Here is a 25,495-nt window from a genome sequence, read left to right as displayed (position 1 = left end):
GAGACTGTATGTAGTATATGTAATATCCACACACATCTACTGAGTCCCAGGTAATAGGCCTTCTTACCAGCTGTGCTGCTCTGTTGTACATCTGTTTATATGACTCCTCCAATGGAATTTCTTCAATTCGGAAAGTGACTCCAGAAAAGCTAAGTTGCCTTGCAATATACATGCCACTTACTTTCATATCCATGGCAACAATTTCCATAGCACCTACACCCCTATAAAAAATAAATCATTATTAGAATCTATTATATAATTTGGTGAAAAGCTCAGACTATATTTATTCCAGAAAAATTCGCATATTTAACGTGGAAACCCAAAGTTAATACTACGATATCCCAAAGAAGTTTCAGATCAATTTCTTTCATATTCTGTGCTTTACCTCTTTTCAATTGCATGCAAGAAGTCATCAAAAATACTGAAGGATGTGCCCTCCCCCCAAATTCCCAAACGGCTCATGTAGATCATGTTCTTGGGCTCAGAAGCACCTGTGACAGGGTGACAAGAAGCTTGGATGAAGTATGAAACCAAGCAATGGTGAAAAAGGGTGACAAGTGCAAGGGATATAGTTGAGCTATTGCGAAATTCAAACTTTTAGTGAGAGCAAGAAGAAATGCACTGACCCGTGGCACTGGCATACACCACTCTTGCCATGGGTAGGTTGTTCTGTAGCTCCAGCACCGCCCGTCCCATTTTGGTGCTAGAAGCATTTTTGGCTTTATGACATTCATCGAACACAATCTGTATTTCAAACAGTCAAGGACAAAAGAAACAACAAAAGAAAAGCACTGTATAGACAAATACATGAATATCTAAACATGTAGGAAATAATGTACCCCTATTGTAAAATACAAGCCTATTAGAACAATCAAAAAGCTGAGAGGTTATGGAATATTCTCATATTTTTAAGTATGGGGCATGATTATCTGTAATACATTACACACAATTTAATGAGTCTAGTGACACAGTTACATAATTAAGCAAGGGTGATAACTAATGACCTCCATAAGCACCATATAAAGATAATGTCTCTTGTGAATTATATATTAATTTGTAAATAAAGGCAGCATCAAATACCCAGCATCACAACTCTTCACATTTATTTTATCTGTTCTCAGCTAGACTATATGTCCAACACGAAGGATACCACTCCATCAAAGTTCTCTCCACACCAGTCTCTGATTTGTTTAATACGTGTGCGGTGCTGTCCTCCTGCCTGGCTCTCCCCAATCAGGGCTGAATAGGTGGCAAAGAGAACCCCTTCTGATGAAGATGTGTCTCCATACTTAATCTGGAGGTGACAGAGAGGAGTAAAAAAAAATAGACTGCAACAATAAAAACCAAAGGTTATTTACACATAATATTGCCATATCATATATTTTATTTTAATATTTGGTTTGGGATATAGAGAATGTTTTCTAACCCAAAAAAGCTCAAAGGTAACATTTAATGCCACCAATGGCACAATGCTCAATAACCAAAGGTTATTTTTTTGGGATGATACAGTTTGTTTTTTCCCCAAATTCAAATATGAATATTTAGGTCTACATTAAATTGTATTATCTGACTTTGTCTTTTGCAGGGGGTTCAGTATTCATCCAAATCTAAAATCCTTGGATTTGGTGTACATAATTGTGCATATATGGTTAGATGTACTGTTAACAGATCTCAATTAATGTACAAGAGCTGCCGTGCCTAAATGTACTTTTGTGCAAAAGGAAGTATTATTGGCTATGTGTGTGTGTGTGAAGAGATAGATATATATATATATATATATATATATATATATATATATATATATATATATATATATATATATATATATATATATATATATATATATATATATACACACACACACACATACATATACACACACACATACATATACATATAAATATATATATATATATATATATACACACACACACACACACATACATATACACACACACATACATATACATATAAATATATATATATATATATACACACACACACACATACACATTACCTTGTTGAGTGCATGCACTGTTATACAACCAGCATTGATGTCCCTTAAATCTCGCTCTGCATCACAGCGCAGATCATTAGATACACTGAACCTATGAGAAATAAAGAGAGGAGAATGGGTGATTATATCAACATAGAAAAAAAGGGAGAAAGAAACAAGAGGTTGGAAAACTTGGCAGAAAGATTACAGCTCATAATAAAAAGATGAATGATTACACAAATATCTTACCAGAGTGCTTTCTTTCTTCCCTTTAAAAAGTTTTCCAGGATAATTCCAGAGACTGTCCTTCCCTTCCCCACTCCAGCTCCATCTCCAATAAGGAAGCCAGCCCGTTGGCCACTTGGTAGGATAACTTCATGTTGCTTTAGAAAAACAGTAAAACATAACAATGAGCATTGGTTTCTTTAATTTGTCTTTCACTTTGACTTTGTGACTCCAAACTCACCTGGCAGGCATACACTATAGCTTCCAGCTGCAATGCAGAGAGAAGGCCTTGTTCAATAATACAGCTTGGCAGAGTCAAAGAGTAGGAGATATCTGGAGGAGGAACACTAGATAGGGTGCTGGTCTCTACCACTCGGTCAGGATGCTGCCTACCAATTTTAGCTGAAACAAATAAAGATTTTAAAAAGTTTGTAAAACAGTTGGTTTAAAGGATTACTTCTATATAAGGATTTTTAAACAAGTAACTTTCAACATCCTGGTCACTTGCAGGTCAATGCAAGAACAGATATTTCCTATGTAGACAGTGTGGGGAACAAAAATCTCCTTCCTGGCTTACTTGACATTTGCCTGGTAACTGACAGGGCAATTATTCCTTGATATAACAATAAGCAAATTACAAAAAAACTGCTCTGGCCAAGAGAAAAGCTTTAGGATAATACCAGAAGAAGAAAGCTGACCATACCAATAGTGATTTGCTCATTTACGTCCTCACAAAATTACCTATGCCAAATTTAGTCATCCAAGTGGAAACTTGATAAAAGGTTCATTCTCGAAATATGTTGAATGGCATAATTGTGAAATGCCATTGTGGAATGGATGGAATGAAGTCCTGCAGTTGAGCTTTTTTGTTCTTACAGAGTGTTTTTATTTAGCAAATACCACCCTGGCACATGGGTAGAGGAACCACGGCAAAGACTTTGACCAAAAGTAATTCAAAAGTAAGTCACCCAAGTGGTGGGCCAGATAGGTCTGTTCCAACAGGAAAGGAAATGTCTTACTTTGTTTGGCATGCAACATAGCTATGGCAAGACAACCTCCTCTGCACCCCTCTTGAATTTTTCCCAAGTAGCATATTTTATCTGAGAATCACCACAAAGGGATGCTCTACTAACAATGGATTTCTTTAGGAGTCAGTGAAGGCTGTAATTAATTGCACATTTGAACTCTGTTCTATATGCCTTATGTCTTAAAAGGGGGCTTCTTCACTGAACAAAAGCACCTTTGTTCCTCAATTTCTGAAAGAAAAAACTGACTTCATATAAAAAGTGTGTACATATTAAAGTCATGTATACTAACATTTAGATGGCATATAGTCCGCATATGTTTCTGTGTGCCCTAATTCTTCAGTGTCCTCATCTTCCTCTTCCTCTTCTTGGGGAAGCTGTTGAATGACAAAAGTATACACAAATGTTATGGTTATGTCAATAAAATAGTTTTCAATGCATAAATAGTTTCTTCAGTTCCTCAATCTCACCCGTTCTTGTGTAGAGGCAGTATTGATTATCGCTGCCAAGTCTTCAAAGGTTCCCAAAGATGGAAGGGTAGGGTTGGGATGGAAGTGCTATGGTGAAAAAAAGAGAGGGAACAAAGTGTATAGAAAACATAATAACGAACAGGTATTATCTTATAAACAACTACATTCAACTTTGTTCAACAACACTTATTGCAACATGAGCACAATAAATATATTTGTTTTGACATTTTAAACTTTTAATCCTTTTAATTTCGAAAATAAATTAATTTATACTGATTCACTGTGGGATTAAATTTCTTTATTCCAAGGGCCAGCGCTTCATTTCATAAATGTATGGTCTGGGACTATCACAGTCACAATATAGGCAGCAATAGCTTCAGATACGTCTAGGTCAGGTTGACAAAAAGCTTCCGTAGACCCTTGTCTGCCCTGCTCTGACATCACAGAAGGGGCACGCAGGCCCGAGGCTATAAAAAGCTGCCACTGTAAGGTTGTGGGTGGGCATAGGGTGGAGTTCAGTACCAACCTACGCGCGGCCAGAGAACATTGTGTGGAAATTGGCCCGAACCCATCCGACCCGTGGGTTCTGCCGGCCCGCACATGACTAATCTGTGCATGCGTTGCCCTGTGCTATGTCAAATAACTATTTCTCTCCTATTGGCATCTTCTGCTATATCGCAATCTGTAGTCTTTTGCAGTGTGCTCCGATTTACCCTATCTGCCAAATATTCATACAAAGGCAAAGGCATTTTTTGAACAATAACACAAATTGAGTGATTTAGATGAGACAATTCGCAGAATTGTCTATGGCAGGTTATTTTACAGTGTTTCCTAGCCGAGACAAAACATGGACTACAAATAGCACAGTGTGTCATTGCCCTTACCGCTCAGTTGAACTGAAGAAGCAGCATATTCAAAATTACTCATGCAAGTTCAGTTGCTTAAGATTTTTCAATACTAGGTACTTTATATCATTACCTAAATGAATAAAAACCTTCATAGGCATTCACAGCTAAAACATTTTTTTGTATATCTGCAGCATACACTCTTTACATACTTACATGGGAATTGCTGAGATCTTGAGATGGTGTGTGGATATCCCATAAAGTAGGTACCCTATCCAGACCTTCTACTGTCAAGAATTCTTGAGCATCTCTAATATCAGATAAAGAATCTGGAGAAGATGGAAGGAGGGAGTGGTCGGAGAAGTCATTGGTCAGGGATGGTTCCTAATAATAAAAGAGAAAAAAACGATGAAGTTAAGACTGAGTGGTTTAAAAATCGAAATCTTTTTTCTCATCTCATTTCAATACAAAGTGAGTGAATATTCTCTGTAAAAGTACATTATAATATGCCCATGCTATATAAATCAAAAATAATAAATAAAATGCCAAAGTAAGTCATCAAGTTTTCCATCCTAAAATTCCATTTTTATTTCTAATTAGTACTGAGTAGTATATTTGCTACATAATATACCAGGTTCTTAAAAAGATTACATTTCTTATAAATGCTAGTGTATGCACAAAAGTGAGCGAGTATTAATGCCGTTCTGGAAGGTAAGTGCATTAATACGTGTTCGTTTGCAACTTGTGGTGAGCTCCAATGTAACGTGCATCTTGCTTTGATTACTTACATGCAAGTGCAAGAACTGACCCAGTCAATAGTCAATAAAGATTTCGATGGTATTGCTGCTATTAACGTAGCATGCTGAAGTTGAGACAAAAGTCAGCATAAGCCAGCGGATTGTTTGGTTCTCGCGAATATCCAAATTAGGGGCGGAGAGGGAAGTCGCACGACTTTTTGTCACAAAACAAGGAAGTAAAAATGTTTCCCCTTCCCAACCCTAATTTGCAAATGCAAATTTAGGATTTGGTTCGGTATCCGGCCGAATCTTTTGCAAAGGATTCGGGGGTAAAGCTGAATCCAAAATAGTGGTTTCAGTGCATCCCTAGTTCTCTCTCTGAGTAAGTGGCAGATTAATGACATGTGTGGCCCCTAGGCAACATCCAGAGTCAACACTTCTATGCTACTTTTGGGTCTCTAAGTGTGCAGATCCAGACACGCATGCACCCAAACTCTCTACGATGGGTCGGGTTTCGAAGGGCCTCTGTGACTTCACTGGATCTGCATGCATATGCGTAACTTGCCTGCCTTCCTCTCCCAGCAGGTATGCCTGACTGGACCCAGCACAAATAAAAAGAAAATAGAATAGAAGTAATAATTGGGAAAAAAAACTTGATGGGCCACACTGGGCAAATAGCCTAGGGTAGCCTGTGCATTAACCTGGCCCTGGTCTCTTTAACTGCAGGCTAAGCCCTGTCTAGCATGAGCCAATGAATTCTGACCTCTATTTGCTAAACATTTTTGGAATCCAGTCATAAAGCATTGAAAAGAATAAAAGAAGTCTGTCTAAGTTAGTAAAGGTCAAATAGTAAGGGACCGCCACATCTGGGTTTTAATTTGACGTGGTATTGTGGCTTATCAATCTTATGATCATAATTTTGTAACTTTGTCTTTATAAATACATAAATACATTCAACGTCAAAAGGGAGGGGATGCAGGTATGAGCACTGGTCTAGCCACATGCCAGCAATGAATCCAATAACAAACAAAAAGCCAATACCTTTGTATGCAACACACTGGGTGATACCTAGTTTATCCCGTCCCTTTAAATTGTGGCCCCTTGCCTTTGGAAATGGGTGTTGGTCTGGGCAGTTTCTCTCTCTTAAAAGCTGCAAACGGGGGAGGATTAATCTCATGGAACCAATGCTGTGGTCTAGGTTATCGCTTCAATGCTGTGGTCTAGGTTATCGCTTCAAACCCTATGATTGAAACCAATGCCCAGGTTGGGAGACTTATTTCAGGTAATGCTGTTATGCCAGGAGGCTTTAACATTTGAGTATTATGACCGAAGGTAGATAATTAGATAAAATATATTTTGATTTATATTTTCCAAAGACTGGAGCCTGTTAAATGATATTCCTATTACATTTTCCAATGGTAAATGGGATACTTACCATTGAACTCAGTGCCCAGATCGTCTGCTGACACTGTCCCACAAGATCTATTACCCTTCAGTAATTTCAGGGTAATCTTACAGTGCGTAGGAAATTCATACAAATGTAATACAATACATATTGTTATATTTATAAGAACAACACCCGTTTCTCTCTTAGACCCATCAAGGTGATGGAATTAAGCTACTTGTGGGCAGGGATGCCATCTGACCAGTATTTTACCAGCCTGGCGAGTAAAAATGCTTGAATGCAATGTTATTAACAGGGTGAACAATAAAAAAGGAAAAGAAAAAACAATATAATTTTCAAGAAAAGGTGGCAAAACTATTGTTACTACTTTATTTATATCACAGTATGCTTTATATCCATTTACAACGAATGGCTGCATATTTTCTCAATGTTTTCATTTTTGGCCCACCGGCAGATTATTAATGACTAAGCTAAAAAAAAACACCACCAGAATGAAACACTGCAGAAAGCCTTAGCACATTGCTGCCCAGTTCTTTCATTGCAATGTGTGTGTGTGTGTGTGTGGCATATTATTCTTTTTTTATGTAGCGCAGGCATATTCCTCAGAGCTATTCAATACATCATTTACATCAGTCCCTACCTCAATATATCACATTCACACACTATGGTCAATTTTATTAGGGGCCAGTTAACCTGTCTGTATGTTTTTTGGAGTATGGGAGACATGGGGATACAAATGCAAACTCCAAACTCCTTATAGACAGTGAATGACCTGGTTGGAATTAAACCTAGGACCCCAACACTTGTACCTCCTTTACAAGTGCAAGAGTATACTTAAATGACAAAGTCAATTACCTTTTCGGGACAAACATTCACCATGTATCTGTACCTGGTCTAAAATACTATTCAGTTCTTTATGGTAATGTATAAGATTTGGCTTTTTTGACCTTCTTTTCATACAACAATGCTGACTTCTCACAATTACTTAGTATTGTATGTAATATATTCAAACAGTTTTCTACTAAAGTCAGAATTAATGGTGATTCATTTCTTGTTGAGTTCTTGCCATCCTGATACAGTATGTCTGAGAGAAAGATAACTTCATAGTCGGTCACTATATATTAGTCAGTTGGTGAAAAACTGAAAAGCCCAACAACATTTAGTCATATTACTAGACAGCCAATAATGACTGTAAGGCAGGGCTTATGTGCTAAGAATAAGAAGACATTTGTACCTAATTGGAAGACATAAAAAGCTGTTCATAATGATTACCCAGAAAAAAAAAATCAAATGCTTAGAATCAAGGCAGAAAACTCTCTTTTCCTGGTACTAAGATTTTATTAAGCTTTTACCAAGATGAACATTAATGAATCAGACATATTAAAGGGGATGTTGATTTTTTGTTGTACAATGCAAAAGCTTAGTTTATTGAGGCTAAATCAAATTAGCTATACACTTCATTTAATTTCTTGTACATTTGAATGTACAAGAAATATACAGTAACTTTAAGGCATCCCATCAGTATTGGCCCAAGATCAAACAAGATCAAATGAGGGGCAAAGCTTCAAAAACCAATAGTATTATGTATCCGAGCACTGCCCTTAGTAATTTTTTATTGTCTGTCATATCACATAAGCCTACTTTGCTCTTATAAGTAATCATGCATTTTTTTTTAATAAACCAGAACTGCATTACTTCCTTCACTCAGCACTTATAATGTGCACATACCACATATTGTTAGTTTATGCCATATGGAGTGCCTAGGTAACAGGGGGAACAACGGGCAGGCTCCCTAACTTTTCCATTCTGGCAATAACTGATAATTGCCTGACCCCATTGAAACTAAACCCCAGTCAGCCAAAAGTCCTCCAAAGCAGTCAGGGGCCCCCATCTTGATGGTGAACTTGACAGCAACACTGATGATAAGAAAAAGGAGACAAAGCAAGGAGATGAGTAGCGAATTGATAAACCACGATATTGGGAGAAGCGGAAGGGAGGGGGAACTGCCAGAGTATTGGACAGCAAGAAGGGCAGTCCATTTAGGCAAGGACTCACTAAGGTACATGGGACAAGACAATAGCAGGCAATACAATAATGAGACAAGAATCACACAAGAGGGGCTCCTTCTTAGATTGTAGGCTTTTGCAAGCAGGGCTCGCTACCTATTGTCTCCTAATAATATCCCATTATACCTGTAAAATTGATTCTGGTGAAATGTTTATATATGTAAATAGTTAATTCTTTTATTTGTATTCCTTTATTCTGTAAAGCGGTGAACAATGGTACTTTATGAATATTAAAAGGTACCTACTGCAGAAAGGAATTTTTTTATTTTTGTGGTGCTTACAATCTTATACTGTGCAGATTCCAATCTAAAATGTATATACCGCCAGTCATAGTTCTAGGAAGATACAAATACAATTCACCTCGGCAGAAAATTTACCCCAGTTCTGCTGTCGTAATGGAAAACATAGCCTATTATTTAAGCATAATACAAAACTGTTGTCTCTAAAGGACAAATTATAAAATACCATTAGTATTTTTTGCTGGTAGAGGTATAGGATCTAGTACACAGCAAGCTTGGGAATGGGGGTTTTCCTGCATAAGGGATCTTTCTGTAATTTGGACCACCCTATCTTAAGTCTGCTAAAAACCATTTAAACATTAAACGCAAAAGATGGTTTAGCCCTCAATATGGATACATGCAGCTTAGTTAGGATCCAGTACAAGGTACTGTTTTATTATTACAGCGAAAATTATGGAAATAATTAAAAGTTACAAAATGGAGTCTATGGGAGATGGCCTTCATGTAATTCAGAGCTTTCTGGATAATCGGTTTCTGCATAAGGTATTCCATACCTTCCATAGTAAAAAAAAAAAAAAAAAAGCTGCACACTGCAAAGTTTTATTTAAACTGGGACATTTTCCTACACCTATAACTTTAATACTCTAATTCAAAACTCTACTATAATTCATTCACAATATACATTCCTCTGCCAATACTTGGAAAGATATTTCAAATTGTTCAATAATGCTACCACAGGAAGTAGTATAAAGTAGTACCATGGAGAAGTTATATCCTAGTCACCCTTCTATCCTTTTATTATTAATGGTAAATTAGACTAAAATATTTTTTTAATGGGTGAGCAAGTCAAGTTAAACTTCACTAAGATGGAGACATTAAAGATTATGTAGTTTTGATTTCGATTCTTTTAGTTACAAAACATTATTTCAATTACACAGGTGAGAAATTCTAACTCAAATGTAGTGCTTTAAAATAACGTGCATACATATCTAACAAGAAAATATACAGTTTTAACTTGTTAAGCAAACCAGTACCTGATTCACAGGACCATCACACTGCAATTGGTGGGTCATTAAGAAATACCCTGACTGTCATTTTCACTGAACAGGGATAGGCATGCTCTGGGGGGTTTCTTCTAGATCACCTTTTTAATTTGTTTTGGCTGAACATTTAACTAATCAAATTATTAGCAATGTACACTAGTAGATACACTAGAGCTCACCACGACTTTTATTCTAGATGGTAAATCAACATGCTTACATTCTCAGACAGCTCATCTAACCCTCCAGATTACAGCAACAACAACAGATAGAAGGGAAAGGGCGAAAGAGAAAAGAGTGAGACAGATCCACAGCAAGCAATCACGGGAGGAAAAACCACATCCCTGCTGTTGACATATCCCACAATCCTTTCAGTGGTAGAAAATATTGCAAGAAAAGAGCCATGCCTAGATACTGTATTGAGCAGGATAGCGAATATCTTACACCCATCCTGCATGATTGTAAATATGATCCCTGAATGTGAGAACAAGGCAATCTACAATTCGCTTGCAACAGGAAGTATATTTAAAAATCCTCCAGTCAATTAAACAGGGACTTTCAGACCTTGTATCCTTGAAAGATATTCAACTGATGATGAATCAAAGGGAGACCATTTCCTATAATAGCTTATAAGTGCAAAAAAAAGATATTGTATATTTACAATATACCATTTTATGGGCAATTTTTAAGGGATTGCTCTATATATTAATTCTTGGTTTCGTTTTGCAGAAGGTTAAGAGATGGGCAAATTAGGTTACGAGAGGGAAAAAGTTACAAGGAAATGTAAATTCAGGAAAATGAATACTGAACTAAAAGAAACAGTGTGGTGTGGAGTCAAAGAAATGTGACTATACTTATGTTAATGTTAACAAGGTTTGTCAGTTAGAAAAACATTTCTTTATGAACAGAAAGTTGAGAACAATATATAATACAATTTTTCAAAGAATGTATCAAAAAAGTGTAAAACAGTATTATTGTAAAATTAAGCAAAGATATAAATATATATATATATATATATATATATAAATATATATATATATAGATAATATATATATATATATAGATATAAATATATATATATATAGATATAAATATATATATATATAGATATAAATATATATATATATATATAGATATAAATATATATATATATAGATATAAATATATATATATATAGATATAAATATATATATATATATAGATATAAATATATATATATATATATAGATATAAATATATATATATATAGATATAAATATATATATATATATAGATATAAATATATATATATAGATATAATATATATATATATAGATATAAATATATATATAATATATAATATAAATAATAATATATATATATATATAGATATAATATATATATATATAGATATAAATATATATATAGAGATATAAATATAGATATAGATATAGATATAGATATAGATATAGATATAGATATATATATATATATATATATATATATATATATATATATATAGTTACTTTTATTACAACAGGGAAGAAACCATCACAAATGTTACACTCCTGGTAATTACAGACTATTCCAATTTTGCTACAGTATGAAACTTTAGGTAAAGACAGAAGCCAGAACCTTAATTCTATCATTACTGAAGTGAGTGAGCATATTACACACACACACACACACACACACACACACACACAGACAAACATCTTATCCTTTGTGATGTTTAGGAGAACAACGATATTGTACACAGTAAATTAGCAGAAAAGCAGAATAAAAGGTCAGCAAACAGTACATACAAACACATGAACTGACAAATAGCACCATATAAAATGGAATATAGTGGCACACATTCCTCCAATACCCTGCCCTTTACGTTTCAACTGCCCTTTGCCATGGATTGTTGCGTGCTTGCAACTAACCCATAGATAACTGAATATACGTTGATTTTGGGCAGACAGTCCTGTTCTCTACCTCAACAGATCTGTTACCTTTAGTCCGTTTTCATTGCCCATTATCCATAGATTGGGGTAACTGCCGGTCTCTTCGATATGAGGAGGAAGTAAGATAGAATAAAAACGTAGTTGCACTGGTTAGGCTTGCACAATAACAACGAAGGCTAAATCGAAAGCACTGCCCTGTGACACATAGTGAAACTATAAAAATAAAAACTTGTTTGTGAGTGATCTTTGGAGTATGTGAACAAACAAACTGAAATAGTTATACTAAGGAACTTTAAAAGCTATAGCAACAGAAAGGGCTGGGATATAAACGGAAGTAATAGTGCTGTGAAGCATGTGAACGTTAAGCTCTGTACCTTATTCACAGAGGAAACCTTCAGCCAGAACTGCAGCTGGGACATACCAGCAAAGCAGAGGAGCAGGAGCGGGTGCTGGCTGGAGAGATACAGACTTACACATGACAAGAGAACACCGTAACAGCTGGAAGTCCCCACCCTGCTATCTTTCTCTCCTCTCTGCCCTCCCTTTCTAGGAGCTGCCCCAATGCCTCCTCCTCTGTCTCTCTGTTCCAACTGCCTATTCTCCTTTACTACCTCCCTCCCCCCAGGGTAGACACGGCCGGCCCCTGATCCCACTTCCTCTCAGAGCAGTTCTGACTTTCAGGAAATGATTCTGTGTGAGGATTCCTGGCAGTCACAGTACTTACTGAGCCTGCTAGCAAACTCCACCCACAGTGTACCTGTACCTGCACTGCAGGCCTATTATTGCATAGAAATCCCTGCCGACTTAACCCTGTATCACCAGTTTGTCAGAAAATTGCCTCGGAAATGCAAAACAGGGCATATATAATTAATCATTTCATTAACTCCTTCCTGCGTTGCCTATCGTTGTAGATGTTTTGTTGTTTGAAATCATTATTTTCTGGGCTTCAGTAATAAGTTTTATACGTTGTTAACCCTTTCTCTCCAGCACGGAACTATGCTCAGTAATTGTCTAGCTCGGCTTAAAGAATTGATTCTCTCGTTGTCTCTCCCCCACCCTCCAGGGAGCAATTGAATTGAGGGGAATGAGGCAGATTCCAGGAAGTTTTATATTTACAGCATCAAGTGCAGCCGCATTAACTTTAATACTAACTCCAGGAACCAAGGCATGGCACCCCCACCACAATATGTATTTTAGTGGCAGCAGCATAGTCTGCGGAGCCTCATACACAGCATGCAGTGATCAACAAAAAACATTTAAAAGAACCTACTTTGTCACAACGATGCATATATAACCAAAACAATTTCACAGGGTGGATTAGTTCCCTAAAGCTCACATGTACAGAACAAACCTTTTAATACATATATCACAGACTATATGTATATTCATTGCTGTAAATGTCATTTGTTAAGGCCACAGATATATATAAGCACTTTATGCTAAATTAATGAATGATTACAATTCCTGGCAGAAAACAGATATTTCCTGCAGGTACATTTCCGAAAAGATAGAACCTCAGCTCCTCCTTGTGTACATAGAGATCACCCCACATACACCCTTTAAGACAACATGCACATCACAGCATGACCAAAATGCACCCCTTTCCATTTGCTCCACAGTAAAGCACCAATACATCAGTATCTTAAATACAGATTTCACACAGCTAAAAATGTTTACATTTTTAACTTTTGCATTTTAAAAGGGACAGTTTACCATAAAATCAATTTTAAACTGCACTATTCTAAAAAAAACAAAAAAAACATGCAATTAGTCCTTATGGTTTATGTTTTTTGTGCTTCATGAAAATGTTACTGTATTTCCATACCCCAAGGCTTGAAAATTAATCCAGGCCCTACAGCTTAATTACCCTTATAAGCAAAAAAAAAAAAAAAAAAACCATAAATCTCGCAGCTATTGTTTTTTCTTTTTATTACTAGGGTCAGAGGCCCTGGCAACCAAATGTAATTTCTATAGAAAGTTGTAATTGCAATGGAAAAGGTGTAAAACTGTAAAAAAAAAAAAAAAAAATTGTTCTACCTGCCTTAGACAGTGATGGGATTTCTGTAAAATATGTTTCGTTTTTCTCGTGAGACAACTTCAGGCGACTTCGGAAAATGAAGCCGGCAGGAAGGCAGTTTAGGATGATTAGTTGCCCCAAAGAAGAGATTTGTCGCCGGGCGACTAATCTCTCCAAATCTGCCCGTGTGTCTCTGCCCAAAGGGTTACACCAGGCCTACAGTTTAGTATAATTCTTTTTTGTGTTAGTCTCCTGTAAAGCAAATATCAATAAGTGTGTCTGCCTGCACCCTATTCAATGTCTGCACCAGATTCTAGAGCTGCCAAGATTTGTTCCAGACCAGACAGTTACCAGCAATGCCACCATGAAGCAAGGTATATTGTAGGGAGGGGGGAAGAAACATGGCTCTTTGAGGCAGTTTTTTGTACTTTGCACATTGGCCCCCTTTGGCTAATAAGCTCTTGTAGATCCACTATTAAAAATGATCCCATACCACCAGCAGGGGAAACAATATTGGAGGTGCCCTTTAAGCTCGGTTTTACTGCAGATGTGCACAAAACACATAAATACAGATAAAATAATCAATACATTTACATGATACCTTGCAAAAAGTTTTCAAGACACCTGACCAAACTTTTTTTTTACTGAATATCCAATTCTGCACTGAAAGAGGAAAATTGTTTCATACTTACCGTAATTTTCCTTTCCTGGTCATCCCTAAGGCAGCATATTACTAACGATCGGGTAATTGTCTCTACCGCTGGGTAATCAGAAGAAACAAACAAGCCCCCTACACCATAAGTACCTCCTCTCCCATACCTCCTTGTCTTTGTACTAAGCACATATAAAACATAGGGAGGGTATGCTGCCTTAGGGATGACCAGGAAAGGAAAATTACGGTAAGTATGAAACAATTTTCCTCTTTCCTGGTCATCCCTGGCAGCATATTACTAACGATCGGGTAATACCCAAGCAATAAAACCAGGGAGGGAATATATGCTGATAATTTTAATAGACAGAGGCAGCGAGGACCGACTGCCCAAAATGAACGTCTGAAGAAAACAATAAATCTAATTTATAATGCTTGACAAAAGTATTAGACGAAGCCCAAGTGGCTGCCTTGCAAATAGACTCTGGCGGAACTCCTGCTTCTGCTGCCCATGAAGTTGCCACACTCTGAGTCGAATGTGCTCTCAAAACCGGTGGTGATGGCCTGCCCTGTACCGAATAGGCTTTGGAAATAGCTTTGGCAATCCAGCTACCCAGTGTTCTCTTTGATGCAGATTCTCCTTTTCTTGCACCGGCTGGAACAACAAAAAGCATTCTAGACTTTCTAATTCCTTCAGTCTTTTGAATATAGGCCTTCAGACATCTCCGAACATCCAAAGGACTGTCTCCGTCATCTGACGGCATAGAAGGAAATATAATTGGTTCATTCAAATGGAAGTTAGAAACCACCTTGGGCAGAAATGATGGAACTGGCCTCAAAATAACTTTTTCCTCATGGAAGACTGTATAAGGTGGGTCAATAGACAACGCCTGAAGTTCACTCACCCTTCTAGCCGATGTAAGGGCCACTAAAAGGACGGTTTTTAAAGACAAAGGCCCTAAAGGAATCTCCAAAATAGGCTCAAATGGGGGAGTAGATAAGGCACGAAGGACTAACGGCAGATCCCACGGCGGCGCCAACTTCCTCAGCGGAGGCTTAATCCTTAAAACTGCTTGAAAGAACTGATCCACTAATGGCTCCTCAGCCCATCTTTTACCCAACACTGCAGACACCTGCACTTTCAATGAGCTGAGGCTCAATCCGTAATCTAGACCAGATTGTACGAACCCTAAAATTTCCGAAGTTGACGGGTTCAAGGGGTTATATCCCTGAGACTCTGACCAGACAGAAAAACGATCCCAGATCTTATGGTACGTAGAAATCGTCCCAGGTTTTCTGGCCTTAATGAGCGTTTCAACCACCTGATCTGAACAACCTTGCTGTTTTAATCGTAGCTTCTCAACCTCCAGACCGCTAAATTGAGGGCCCCTGGATTCGGATGTAGAAAGGGACCCTGAATTAATAGATCTTCCAACAGCGGCAGTCTCAGGGGTAATTGAATCGACAGGCGTCTCAGCAGGGGATACCATGGCCTGCGTGGCCAATCTGGAAGAACAGCTATTACATCCATACGTGAAACTAAGATCTTCCTCAGCACTCTGAAGATTAACGGAAATGGAGGAAAAATGTACGCCCAAAGATTCTCCCAATCTTGTGCCAGTGCATCCACTGCCACTGCTGTCGCTGAGGGAATTTTGGAGAAGAAAGTCTTGATCTTGGCATTGCTCTCCGAGGCCATTAGATCTATTTGGGGAAGGCCCCACTGAGCCACCACCCACAGGAAAATCTTCGGATTCAATCCCCATTCTGTTTTGTCTACAGAATAGCGACTCAAGGCATCTGCTCGATGATTCAGACTGCCCGGGATATGAATGGCTGTGATGTTCTGTAAATAGGTCTGTGCCCAGGTCATGATTGGGATGGTCTCCCTCATGAGTTTGAAACTCCCTGTGCCCCCCTGTCTCCTCACATACGATACTGCTGAAGCATTGTCCGATCTGATCTTCACAGACAGGCCTAAAAGGACTGGCTTGAGAGCTGACAGCGCCTTCTGGATCGCCCTCAACTCCAACACATTCGAAGGTAGATGCGACAGATCTTTGTTCCACTTTCCGTGGACCTCTATACTGCCCACATGGGCTCCCCAACCTGTGCCGGATGCATCGGTAAAAACTTCTGTCCACTGAGGCTCCTTTAGAGCAAACCCTCTGCGAAGATTCACCGATTTCTGCCACCAAGAGAGGTGAGTTTTGAAGGCTGGAGACAGATTGATAATCTGCGACCAACATCTGTAATGACGATTCCAATGAGTCAGAAACCAACTCTGCACTGGTCTCATTCTCCACCTCGCCCATTTCACTAACTCGATAGAAGAAGTTAGGAGGCCCAGAAAGCTCATGAGTTCCCTGGCTGGTAGACTGCTGCGGTTCTGAAGAAGTCTCGCTTCCTCCGTAATACGTGAAATCTTCTGAAGGGGCAAGGAAACTAACCCCAGCCTGGTATCGAAGAGTGCCCCGAGATATATCCTTCTTTGTGTTGGAACTGGCTGACTCTTCTCTTCGTTTAGAATCCAGCCGAAACGCATAAGCGTCCTCCTCACCAACTGTACTTGATCCCTGAGGGATTGTGGATTTCTTCCAACAATTAGAAGATCGTCTAAATAATGATAGACTTCCACTCCTTCCCTTCTCAAATTGGCGATAAGCACTACCAGCATCTTGGTGAAGGTTCTTGGTGATGTAGAGAGGCCGAAAGGCAGGCAGCGAAATTGAAAATGGAGATCTCCCCATGCAAATCTTAGAAAACGTTGATGCTCTTCCGCCACTGGGACATGCAGATACGCATCTTTTAGATCGAGGGAGGCTAGCCAATCTCCTGTGTGGAGAGAGACTCCATTTTGAATCTCTGGTACTTTAAACACTTGTTCAATCTTCTTAGGTCTAGGATTGGGCGAAGCTCTCCTGAGGCTTTTGGAACCAGAAACAATGGAGAATAAAACCCTAGACCTTGCTCCTGAGGCGAAACTGCCACTATCGCCTTTTTTGCCCTCAGCTGGGAAATGTAGTCCTGAAAGATTAAATGGTCTTCTTTTTTCCCCGTCATCTTTGAGGAAATGAAAAAATTCTTTTGAGGTTTTTGTAGAAATTCTAAGCGGTATCCTCTGGTGACTACCGAAAGGACCCACTGATCTTGGATCTCTCTGGCCCATACCTCTCGAAACTCCAGAAGCCTTGCTCCTACAGGAATTGGCAGGGCCAGCCTCATATCATTGAGGTCTTTGCTGATTCCTTGGGGATTTGGGGTTTCTAGCCTTTGTGGCCCGAAAAAACCCAGACTGACCAGACCGCCAAGAACTTCTAAAGTCTTTACCCGGTCTGTAGGCTTTAGCCTATTCTTTGCGTCTATAGGCAAATCTATCCCACTGCCTCCTTTCTTGGGGCCGCTTAGTTTGAGGCAGAAAGGTGCTCTTACCACCAGAAGACTTGGCAATAATGTCATCCAAGGACTTTCCAAAAAGCCTCCTGCCCTCAATGGGCATCTTACACAGTGTATTTTTTGAGGCTGTATCCGCATACCAAGTACGCAGCCACAAGGCCCTCCTGGCAGCCGTAGTATATGCCATATTGCGTGCTGCCATTCTTGATAAATCCACAGTAGCCTCCAAGCAAAACTCTGCTGCTCTTTTTAAATCTGTAATAGCTTCACAAATCGCTTCCTTAGGAGAGTTCTCCAAAAAAGCTTCCTCAATATTATCTGCCCAGACCGTCATAGCTTTTGAGACAGAAACAGCAGCAATCGCTGGTTTACAAGCAGCTCCTGCTGTCAAATAAGCTTTCTTCAATTCTGTCTCCATTCGCCTATCCATAGGATGTTTAAGAGCCGAAATATCGTCAATTGGTAGAGCAGTCTTTTTTGACAGACGGGCTACTGGGGCATCAACTGTAGGTGAGTTCTCCCAAATTTCCAAATAATCCTGAGAAAAAGGATATAGATTCTCAAACTTATTCTCCACTGGAACCTTCCTAGGACCCTTAGCCCACTCTTGATCTAATATATCTTTAATTTCAGCATGCACAGGAAAAAAGTTTTTCTTCTTTTTAGAAAATAAGGAGGAAGAAGATGGCTCAGGCTGACTCTCTTCCAGACTCAGGGTGCGTCTAACCGCCTTGATAAGTGAAGGAATCATCTTAGAGTCAAAAACTTCAGCATTCTCCAATTCGTCCTCAGAAGAATGAGATCCATCAGAATCTGAAGATGAAGAATGTAATACAACAGATGTACTTGGGAGTGGATCCCTAGAACCTTCAGTCTGCCTAAAAGAATCAGCAACTGCTTCCTTAATCCATTGCATAACTGACTCTTGATTAAAGGCTGAGGTAGAAGCCAATGAAGGTTCCCTTCCACTATCACGAACAGCACAATCCTGAAGACAGGCTTGACACAGCCTCTTGTGTCTAACTGCAGGGTTGTCACATGCTTTACATGATTTCAAATCAGTACTCTCTTCTCGCCTATGACGCTTCTTAGAAGCAGATTCTTCCACAGGCACAGGGTCACTAAAAAATTGAGAGTACCCAATATTAGCAGCTCTTTTCGAAGACACACTAAAAATAAAAACATTAAATGCTGGCAAGGCACTCACCCAGACTTAGAAGCAGGACGCTTACTGGCAGCCGGCTCCATTCCAATATTCAGGCAGAATAGGGCATAGGACGCCAAAACCGCATGGTTAATATGCACCAGACGCACAACTGACGTCATAGAGGAGCGCATTGAAGGAAGCGCAAAGCGCCAGAAAACCCCCCGGCTGTAAGGGTCTCTGCACTGTAGAGTCGGCAGAGCTTCAGGTGGAGAGAGCCGCAAAAAACTGCACCCGGTAATCGGATCAATGACCCGCGAGTGCCGAGCCTGCATTTCTACTTACCCAGAAGAAACAAAAGACAAGGAGGTATGGGAGAGGAGGTACTTATGGTGTAGGGGGCGTGTTTGTTTCTTCTGATTACCCAGCGGTAGAGACAATTACCCGATCGTTAGTAATATGCTGCCAGGGATGACCAGGAAATGTTGTTCTCTGCAATATTTTATTAAAAGCACTGAAACTTAATTTTATTAATGTAACACTACTACATGTTTTTCGTTTTGTAGCAAAAATAGCTTTAAAGGTGGCTATACATGGGACATTAAGTGGTTAACATTATTTAACAGTATTTAAATCTTGCATGCATGTAAGCACCAGCATAAAATCACATGCATACTTGCTTACATGTATTCCTCTCATTTAGGGGTTTACCAAAAATGTAGCGGCTGGAATTTTAGGAATATTCTGTATGCCTACTACATGTATTTAATAAGGGGTGGAAAACAAATAACTGGCTCTAAATAACACTACAACCTCACCCTCCAGCAGTGACAATCACTCACACAGGCATTACTGGAAATATCCCTGCACAACATTACGAAACATACAGTATGGGTCACCACAGGACTGCAGCCAGACACAGGGGAGGGTCAAGTGATGGGAGGGAGTGCAGTGGCAGTTGGGACTTGCCAAGAGGAGCATTTTCAGAAGAGTAAATGAGAACAGATAATAAAAGGAAAACTGCAGCAGAGATAGAAAAGAAGATCATAACATGAAGCAAGTAAAATGCAATGCAAAATAATCTCACATCTTTTTTTTGACAGATAACGTATGAATAAGATAAATGGTGACTGAAGGAAAAGGTATATATAAGCATGGTAGCCAAGAGAATCATGTATAATACTTGCAGCAAACAATATATAAATATATAGATATAAAATTTATAAACTGGTCATTGACTTGTTGCCAACAGTTGCTATACCTACCCTTTCAGCCAGCACATTTAAAGGGGACCCGTCACCCAAAAAAATATTCCAAATCCTATTTTATCACATTTGTCAAAAAAATAAACTTTTACACGATATAGATTATTTGAATCTTGTTTCCTTTGGTTTAGGAATTCATAATTACAGCAAGCAGGCAGGGGCCATTTTGTGGACACTATTATTAAGGCAAGCCTTGCATCATCGCAAAATCTTGTTTGTGCACCAGAACGGGGGACCCGATGTCCATCCCCATGCACTGGTTACACAATTAAATGGTAACGAAGGAGAGGAAATGTGTCATCTAGTAAGTGCTGAATGGAAAGTGAAAGTAATTGCCTTTCCCGCCTCTATGCCTAAGGCATAGAGGAGGGGCAGGCAATATTTGATTGACAGCTGAGATTTTTAAATGCATTTACAACAGCTATGAACTCTTTTATTAAAAAAAAAAGAATTTGGATTTCATGTTTAATTTGAAGAGGACTTTTTATTATACAGCTTTTTATGTCTGGGTGACAGGTCCACTTTAAGAGCACCTCGCAGACACTAAAGGGGCCCATTTATTAAACATTGAATTTATCTGGTCAAGGTTTTTAAGGGGAAAATTTGGAATGATGTACAATTTGGAATGATGGAAGACACAGTCTAGGAAATGCAGTTGGAATCATTTGAGAGATGTGGCATTGTTTAATGCATCTCTAAAAAATTATTGCATTGATATGTTCCAGGAGTGTCAGTGCCAGCAATGAGTTAACAAGTAGTAGCAAGGGATTTACAGGTGCTGTGCATATAATATATTTCCAACGTTTTGATAATTACATTATCTTCTTCAAGGAAAGAAAACATAAATGTGGACAGTGCAAATATTTAAAACCCTCCCTCCACAAAATGGTTCCAAGAGAAATCCAAGAAACCATGGATATAGTTGTAAACACATATAAAATGAGAAGGACCAGGGCAGTGCAAATAAATTGCAACCGACGATAACTAGGAAAGAAATATTAAAATAAAGTATAAAAATAAAGGTTACATTTAAGCATGCTAAACAATATAATCCCACTTAGTAGCAACACACAAGCATCAGAAAAAGTGCAACAGACATAACATTTGGTTCTATATGTACCCGGCATAGCTGCTGGTGTTTTAAAATAGCCCAAAAGGGCAATAGTGATGACAACATAGTGATAAAACTATAACAACTGACTACTAGCCCAAAGGCAACCATATCTACATGAACGTGTAAATGCACCCAACAAAGCTGTTGCAGGTATATAGAAGAAAAGGCCCCAACAGGTCACTAGTGATGAGAAGGTGGTGGCAGATCTATAACAATCCATTACCAGCCAAAGCTTCCAAATGCAGAACATAACATTTTAGATCACAGACATGCACACTGGTAAAAGGCACGGTCTATGAGGACAGGGTTGTACCCAGCAGGAAAAAGGAGCTAACACTAGTGCTAGATGCAGCCATAAGGGACCTGCCGCACTATTGGGCATCCATTGGGGCACACAATATGGTAAAGCCCATTTGCTGGATGTGAATGGTAGCACATGATGTCATTCGATATTTGTTGGGATAGTGCGCCTATGGAAAGTACCTCATTTGACAGTTCAGCAAAACTTTGAGGTTAATCAGTGTCTAGATTGTCTGATTTGTACAAAGTCAATGAAGCAAATACAATCACTTAGTTAAGAGGGCAAAAAATAAACAGAGCCAAGAAAAAAGTCTACTAGCATTGAGTCAACAGGGACAAAAAAAAGTTATACTGAGGGGCATATTTACTGTATTAACACTGGAGACAAACATCACCAGTCATGTCGCCCATAGCATCCAATTAGAATCTAGAATGTTAATAAATACATTTATTATTTATACCGAGAGGTATAAGTTATTATATATTCCCCTGGCTTAGTGGCTATATATTAAAAAAAAATACATATATCAGAGATAAAGCTTTTGGGTGACCCAATACATATTTTCATATGCACAACAACCATTTATCATCCAGAGACCCTAAGATGGCAAGTAAAATTACAGTGATAATTTAGTCCTCCACTAATAAAGAAATTAGGATGCCCAACTACTGATACTTGGGTACCCAGTTTTGTTGCCATTGTTATGGCCAGATGGAGCAAAATGTATAAAACATACAAAGGCTCATGTCTCAATATATCAATTTGTACAACCTACGAGTACCAACTAAATTTTGCATTCATTGCTCTACTTGCAGCTGGCTGAAAAAAGCTAGTGACTTGGTTACTGCTCAGGTGTATCAACAGTGTTGTGAAATTAGCCGAACTGTGCCTGAATTTTACTCCTTCCTACTGAAGCACTCATATAAACATTAATGGGGAGAAGACGTAAAATAGAAATTATTTATTTAAAACCTTACCACTAGTTTGATATTAATAACTATAAACAAATACATTCAGCACTAGCACTAGCACTTTTGTTAGTCCCATATGTTCAAAGACATGAACCAATTAGTTAGTGAACTGAGAGAAAGCAAACGAAGAGGCAGAACTTGCTGCTAGGTGCTCTTTATTGTGTGCAATAAAGAGCACCTAGCAGCAAGTTCTGCCTCTTCGTTTGCTTTCTCTTAGTTCTCTAACTAATTGGTTCATTTCCTACACCTGGAGCGGGGGTGCCCTACTGAGATCGAGAGCACAGCTGCCAAATCCCCAGTCATCCCAATACAATGTTCAAAGACATGTGAATGTGGAGTCCTGAAAAACAGTCACCAATTATCTCGTGGGCCGGGTGCATCCCGCCACAGACCCCAAGCTTAAGGTCTAGAGCAGTCCTACTTCAAAGAGTTTCACCATATCTAGAATATACTGTATGTATAGGTAATCAAAAGTCTTACCCAGTCGGCACTGTGACCCAGGTGCCGCAACCCAGAGTCTGTTGTTAAGAAGAACGTTATCACCAAACACCAACCATTGTAGCAGTGCACTCCAGGACTTCTTAAGAATCTAAAGTAAGCCTACTACAAGTTCATATTTCCCATTCTCTGGATCAACTTATATGGAGTTGAAAACTTGATGGACTTGTTTCTTTTTCAAAATAGCTTATTACCTAACATTTACATGAAAATACATCCCGATATAGAGTATACAGCATGCTTATGCATGCAAGAAATCCTGATGCAAGGCAATTGAAGCATACAGAGGTTTTCATAACTAAAACATCGAACCCTTCTTAATACACTGTTGCTGCTTATAAATATGCACCCTGTGATACAGAGACCCGGAAATATATATGTTTGTCAGTAAATGTTTCAATTTAGTTATTCATTTAGAAATGCTACCCATATTTAGAAATACAGGTAGCTTCCACCTGATCAGAGGTCAGACAGAAATAGCACTTCACTATACTAACAAATTCCTCAGTATGTGGTTATAATGCAACAGTGAAAGTCAGCAAGCAATATTTAAATACTTTTCCTACTGATGCAGAGGCTACATCATATACTCTTCCTGTCCTGTCTTTGCATCTGTCCTAAGGGTTCACATAACTGCCACTAAAGTCATGGGAGCACAATTCAATCTGTGAAACATTATGCATCTTACCATTTTCTAGGTTACATATAGCCATGTCCACAGTTCCTCTAAACACTCCCGTTCCTCAGTTAAGACATACCTTTTATAACTAGACAGTTGTATTGGAATCCCTGAAATAACTCCCTAAGTACACTTATTTTGTGTGCAGAGAAATACTATTTCCATGTATGCCCTGGCTACAGCTCATCATAAACATGTAAATGCACAGCAGCAACTAACAAGATATTCCCTGAAACCTAAAGTATCTCTGGAAAGGTTTTTTGTAACTTTGCAGGTGCCTTCTTGGTCCAGAAGATGTTGATCAGTTCTGAGCTTTTATAGACCCAAACATATGGAGCATTCAACTGAGAACATCTGGGGGAGGGGTTTGTATGGCAGCAAATGGGGTTTGTATGTAGCTTTATAATAAAAATGGACTGGTACATAAACAAAGCATTCAGCTTCAACACAGAGCAAAAGGAGTACAAACTGACAGAAACATTCTCCAGGGGTCAAAACCAAAAGGAAAAATCCCCTGCAGCTACAATAGCTGAGCAGGACTACATAAAAAAACATGTCAAATATAAGCTCGTATTGCTCTTATTCCAACTAACAATATTAAATATTGTAAACATTGTGAGAATTTGAATGGAGTAATTACGGCCCTTAGCATGTGACAACAAAAAAAAAAAACAGAAGGATGAGTTCACTTGATATGAAAAGGCTAAAAATTAAAGTGAGTCAGGATGCATAGAACCAAGAGAATACAAGGTACATTTTAGACATGACCCACCTGAAAGTCGAAATAGCTGGATGCCGAGAAGGAAGTAGAGTAGCTTTGAGAGACGGAGTCTTGAAAAAGGCTTGATTGTGCTGGGTTATTAAAAAATGGTCTAAGAAGGGAAGTAAATATTATGAGGTTAGAGGTTAAAAGAAACTTAAAAGAAGGTTCTACAGAAGGGAGCACACAAGGGATCTGGGAAAACAAGCTAGGATGACAAGAGTAGCAAAAAAAGGTAGGAGAGGAACATCTGTCAAACGTAAACACTACATGTTTTCATACAATAAGAAAGTAGATAGAGAACAGGACTTAAAAAGATGACAAAAAAAATGGGAATAGGGACACAAATAAAAAAATAGTATGAAATATAAAAAGTTTGGCTAAGAGGACTTGGATTGAATATAGGATAAAAAAAAGGAAGAAAGATTGCATCTATGTAGGTATGTGAGAGAAATATTTGTGCCCTTTCCTATGACATGGTCTTATGAAAGATATTGTCATTTTATTCAGGAAAGAATGAAGCCACACACATTGCAGACTTAAAGAAAGACTTAATGGTAAATGTCGGACAACACTGAAGGATGTAAGGCTAATGCTATACAGGGCCGATTCTCTACTTCTCAGAATGAAGCTCTTCTTCTTGAATCAGCCTTCTCGTGTGTGAGTAAGAGTATGCATGAGTATGCATTTTGGCAGCAAAATATACTTCAGGCCAACACAGTTGC

General features: G+C 38.5%; 1 protein-coding gene across 8 annotated transcripts in view; it reads right to left on the bottom strand.

Moving 5' to 3' along the window:
- The window catches only part of sbno2.L (strawberry notch homolog 2 L homeolog), a 59,883-nt gene that overhangs the window by 24,795 nt on the left and 9,593 nt on the right, over positions 1–25,495 (bottom strand). For 6 of the 8 annotated variants that reach the window (XM_018225098.2, XM_018225116.2, XM_041585209.1 and 3 more), the window contains exons 4-14: positions 24,783–24,882; positions 4,778–4,945; positions 3,717–3,803; positions 3,539–3,623; positions 2,463–2,623; positions 2,246–2,379; positions 2,018–2,108; positions 1,151–1,294; positions 627–744; positions 386–491; positions 68–221 (exon numbers count right to left, since the gene is read on the bottom strand). In XM_018225098.2, coding sequence (XP_018080587.1) covers positions 68–221; positions 386–491; positions 627–744; positions 1,151–1,294; positions 2,018–2,108; positions 2,246–2,379; positions 2,463–2,623; positions 3,539–3,623; positions 3,717–3,803; positions 4,778–4,945; positions 24,783–24,882 — 1,348 coding nt within the window. Of the gene's footprint in view, positions 1–67; positions 222–385; positions 492–626; positions 745–1,150; positions 1,295–2,017; positions 2,109–2,245; positions 2,380–2,462; positions 2,624–3,538; positions 3,624–3,716; positions 3,804–4,777; positions 4,946–12,024; positions 12,078–12,350; positions 12,546–24,782; positions 24,883–25,495 lie in introns of those variants that run through there. The other 2 variants (XM_018225157.2, XM_018225149.2) reach the window with 2 other exon arrangements.

Source organism: Xenopus laevis, chromosome 1L, assembly GCF_017654675.1.
Source record: "Xenopus laevis strain J_2021 chromosome 1L, Xenopus_laevis_v10.1, whole genome shotgun sequence".
Classification (NCBI taxonomy): domain Eukaryota; kingdom Metazoa; phylum Chordata; class Amphibia; order Anura; family Pipidae; genus Xenopus; species Xenopus laevis.
This window is presented reverse-complemented; position numbering and strand designations above follow the sequence as displayed.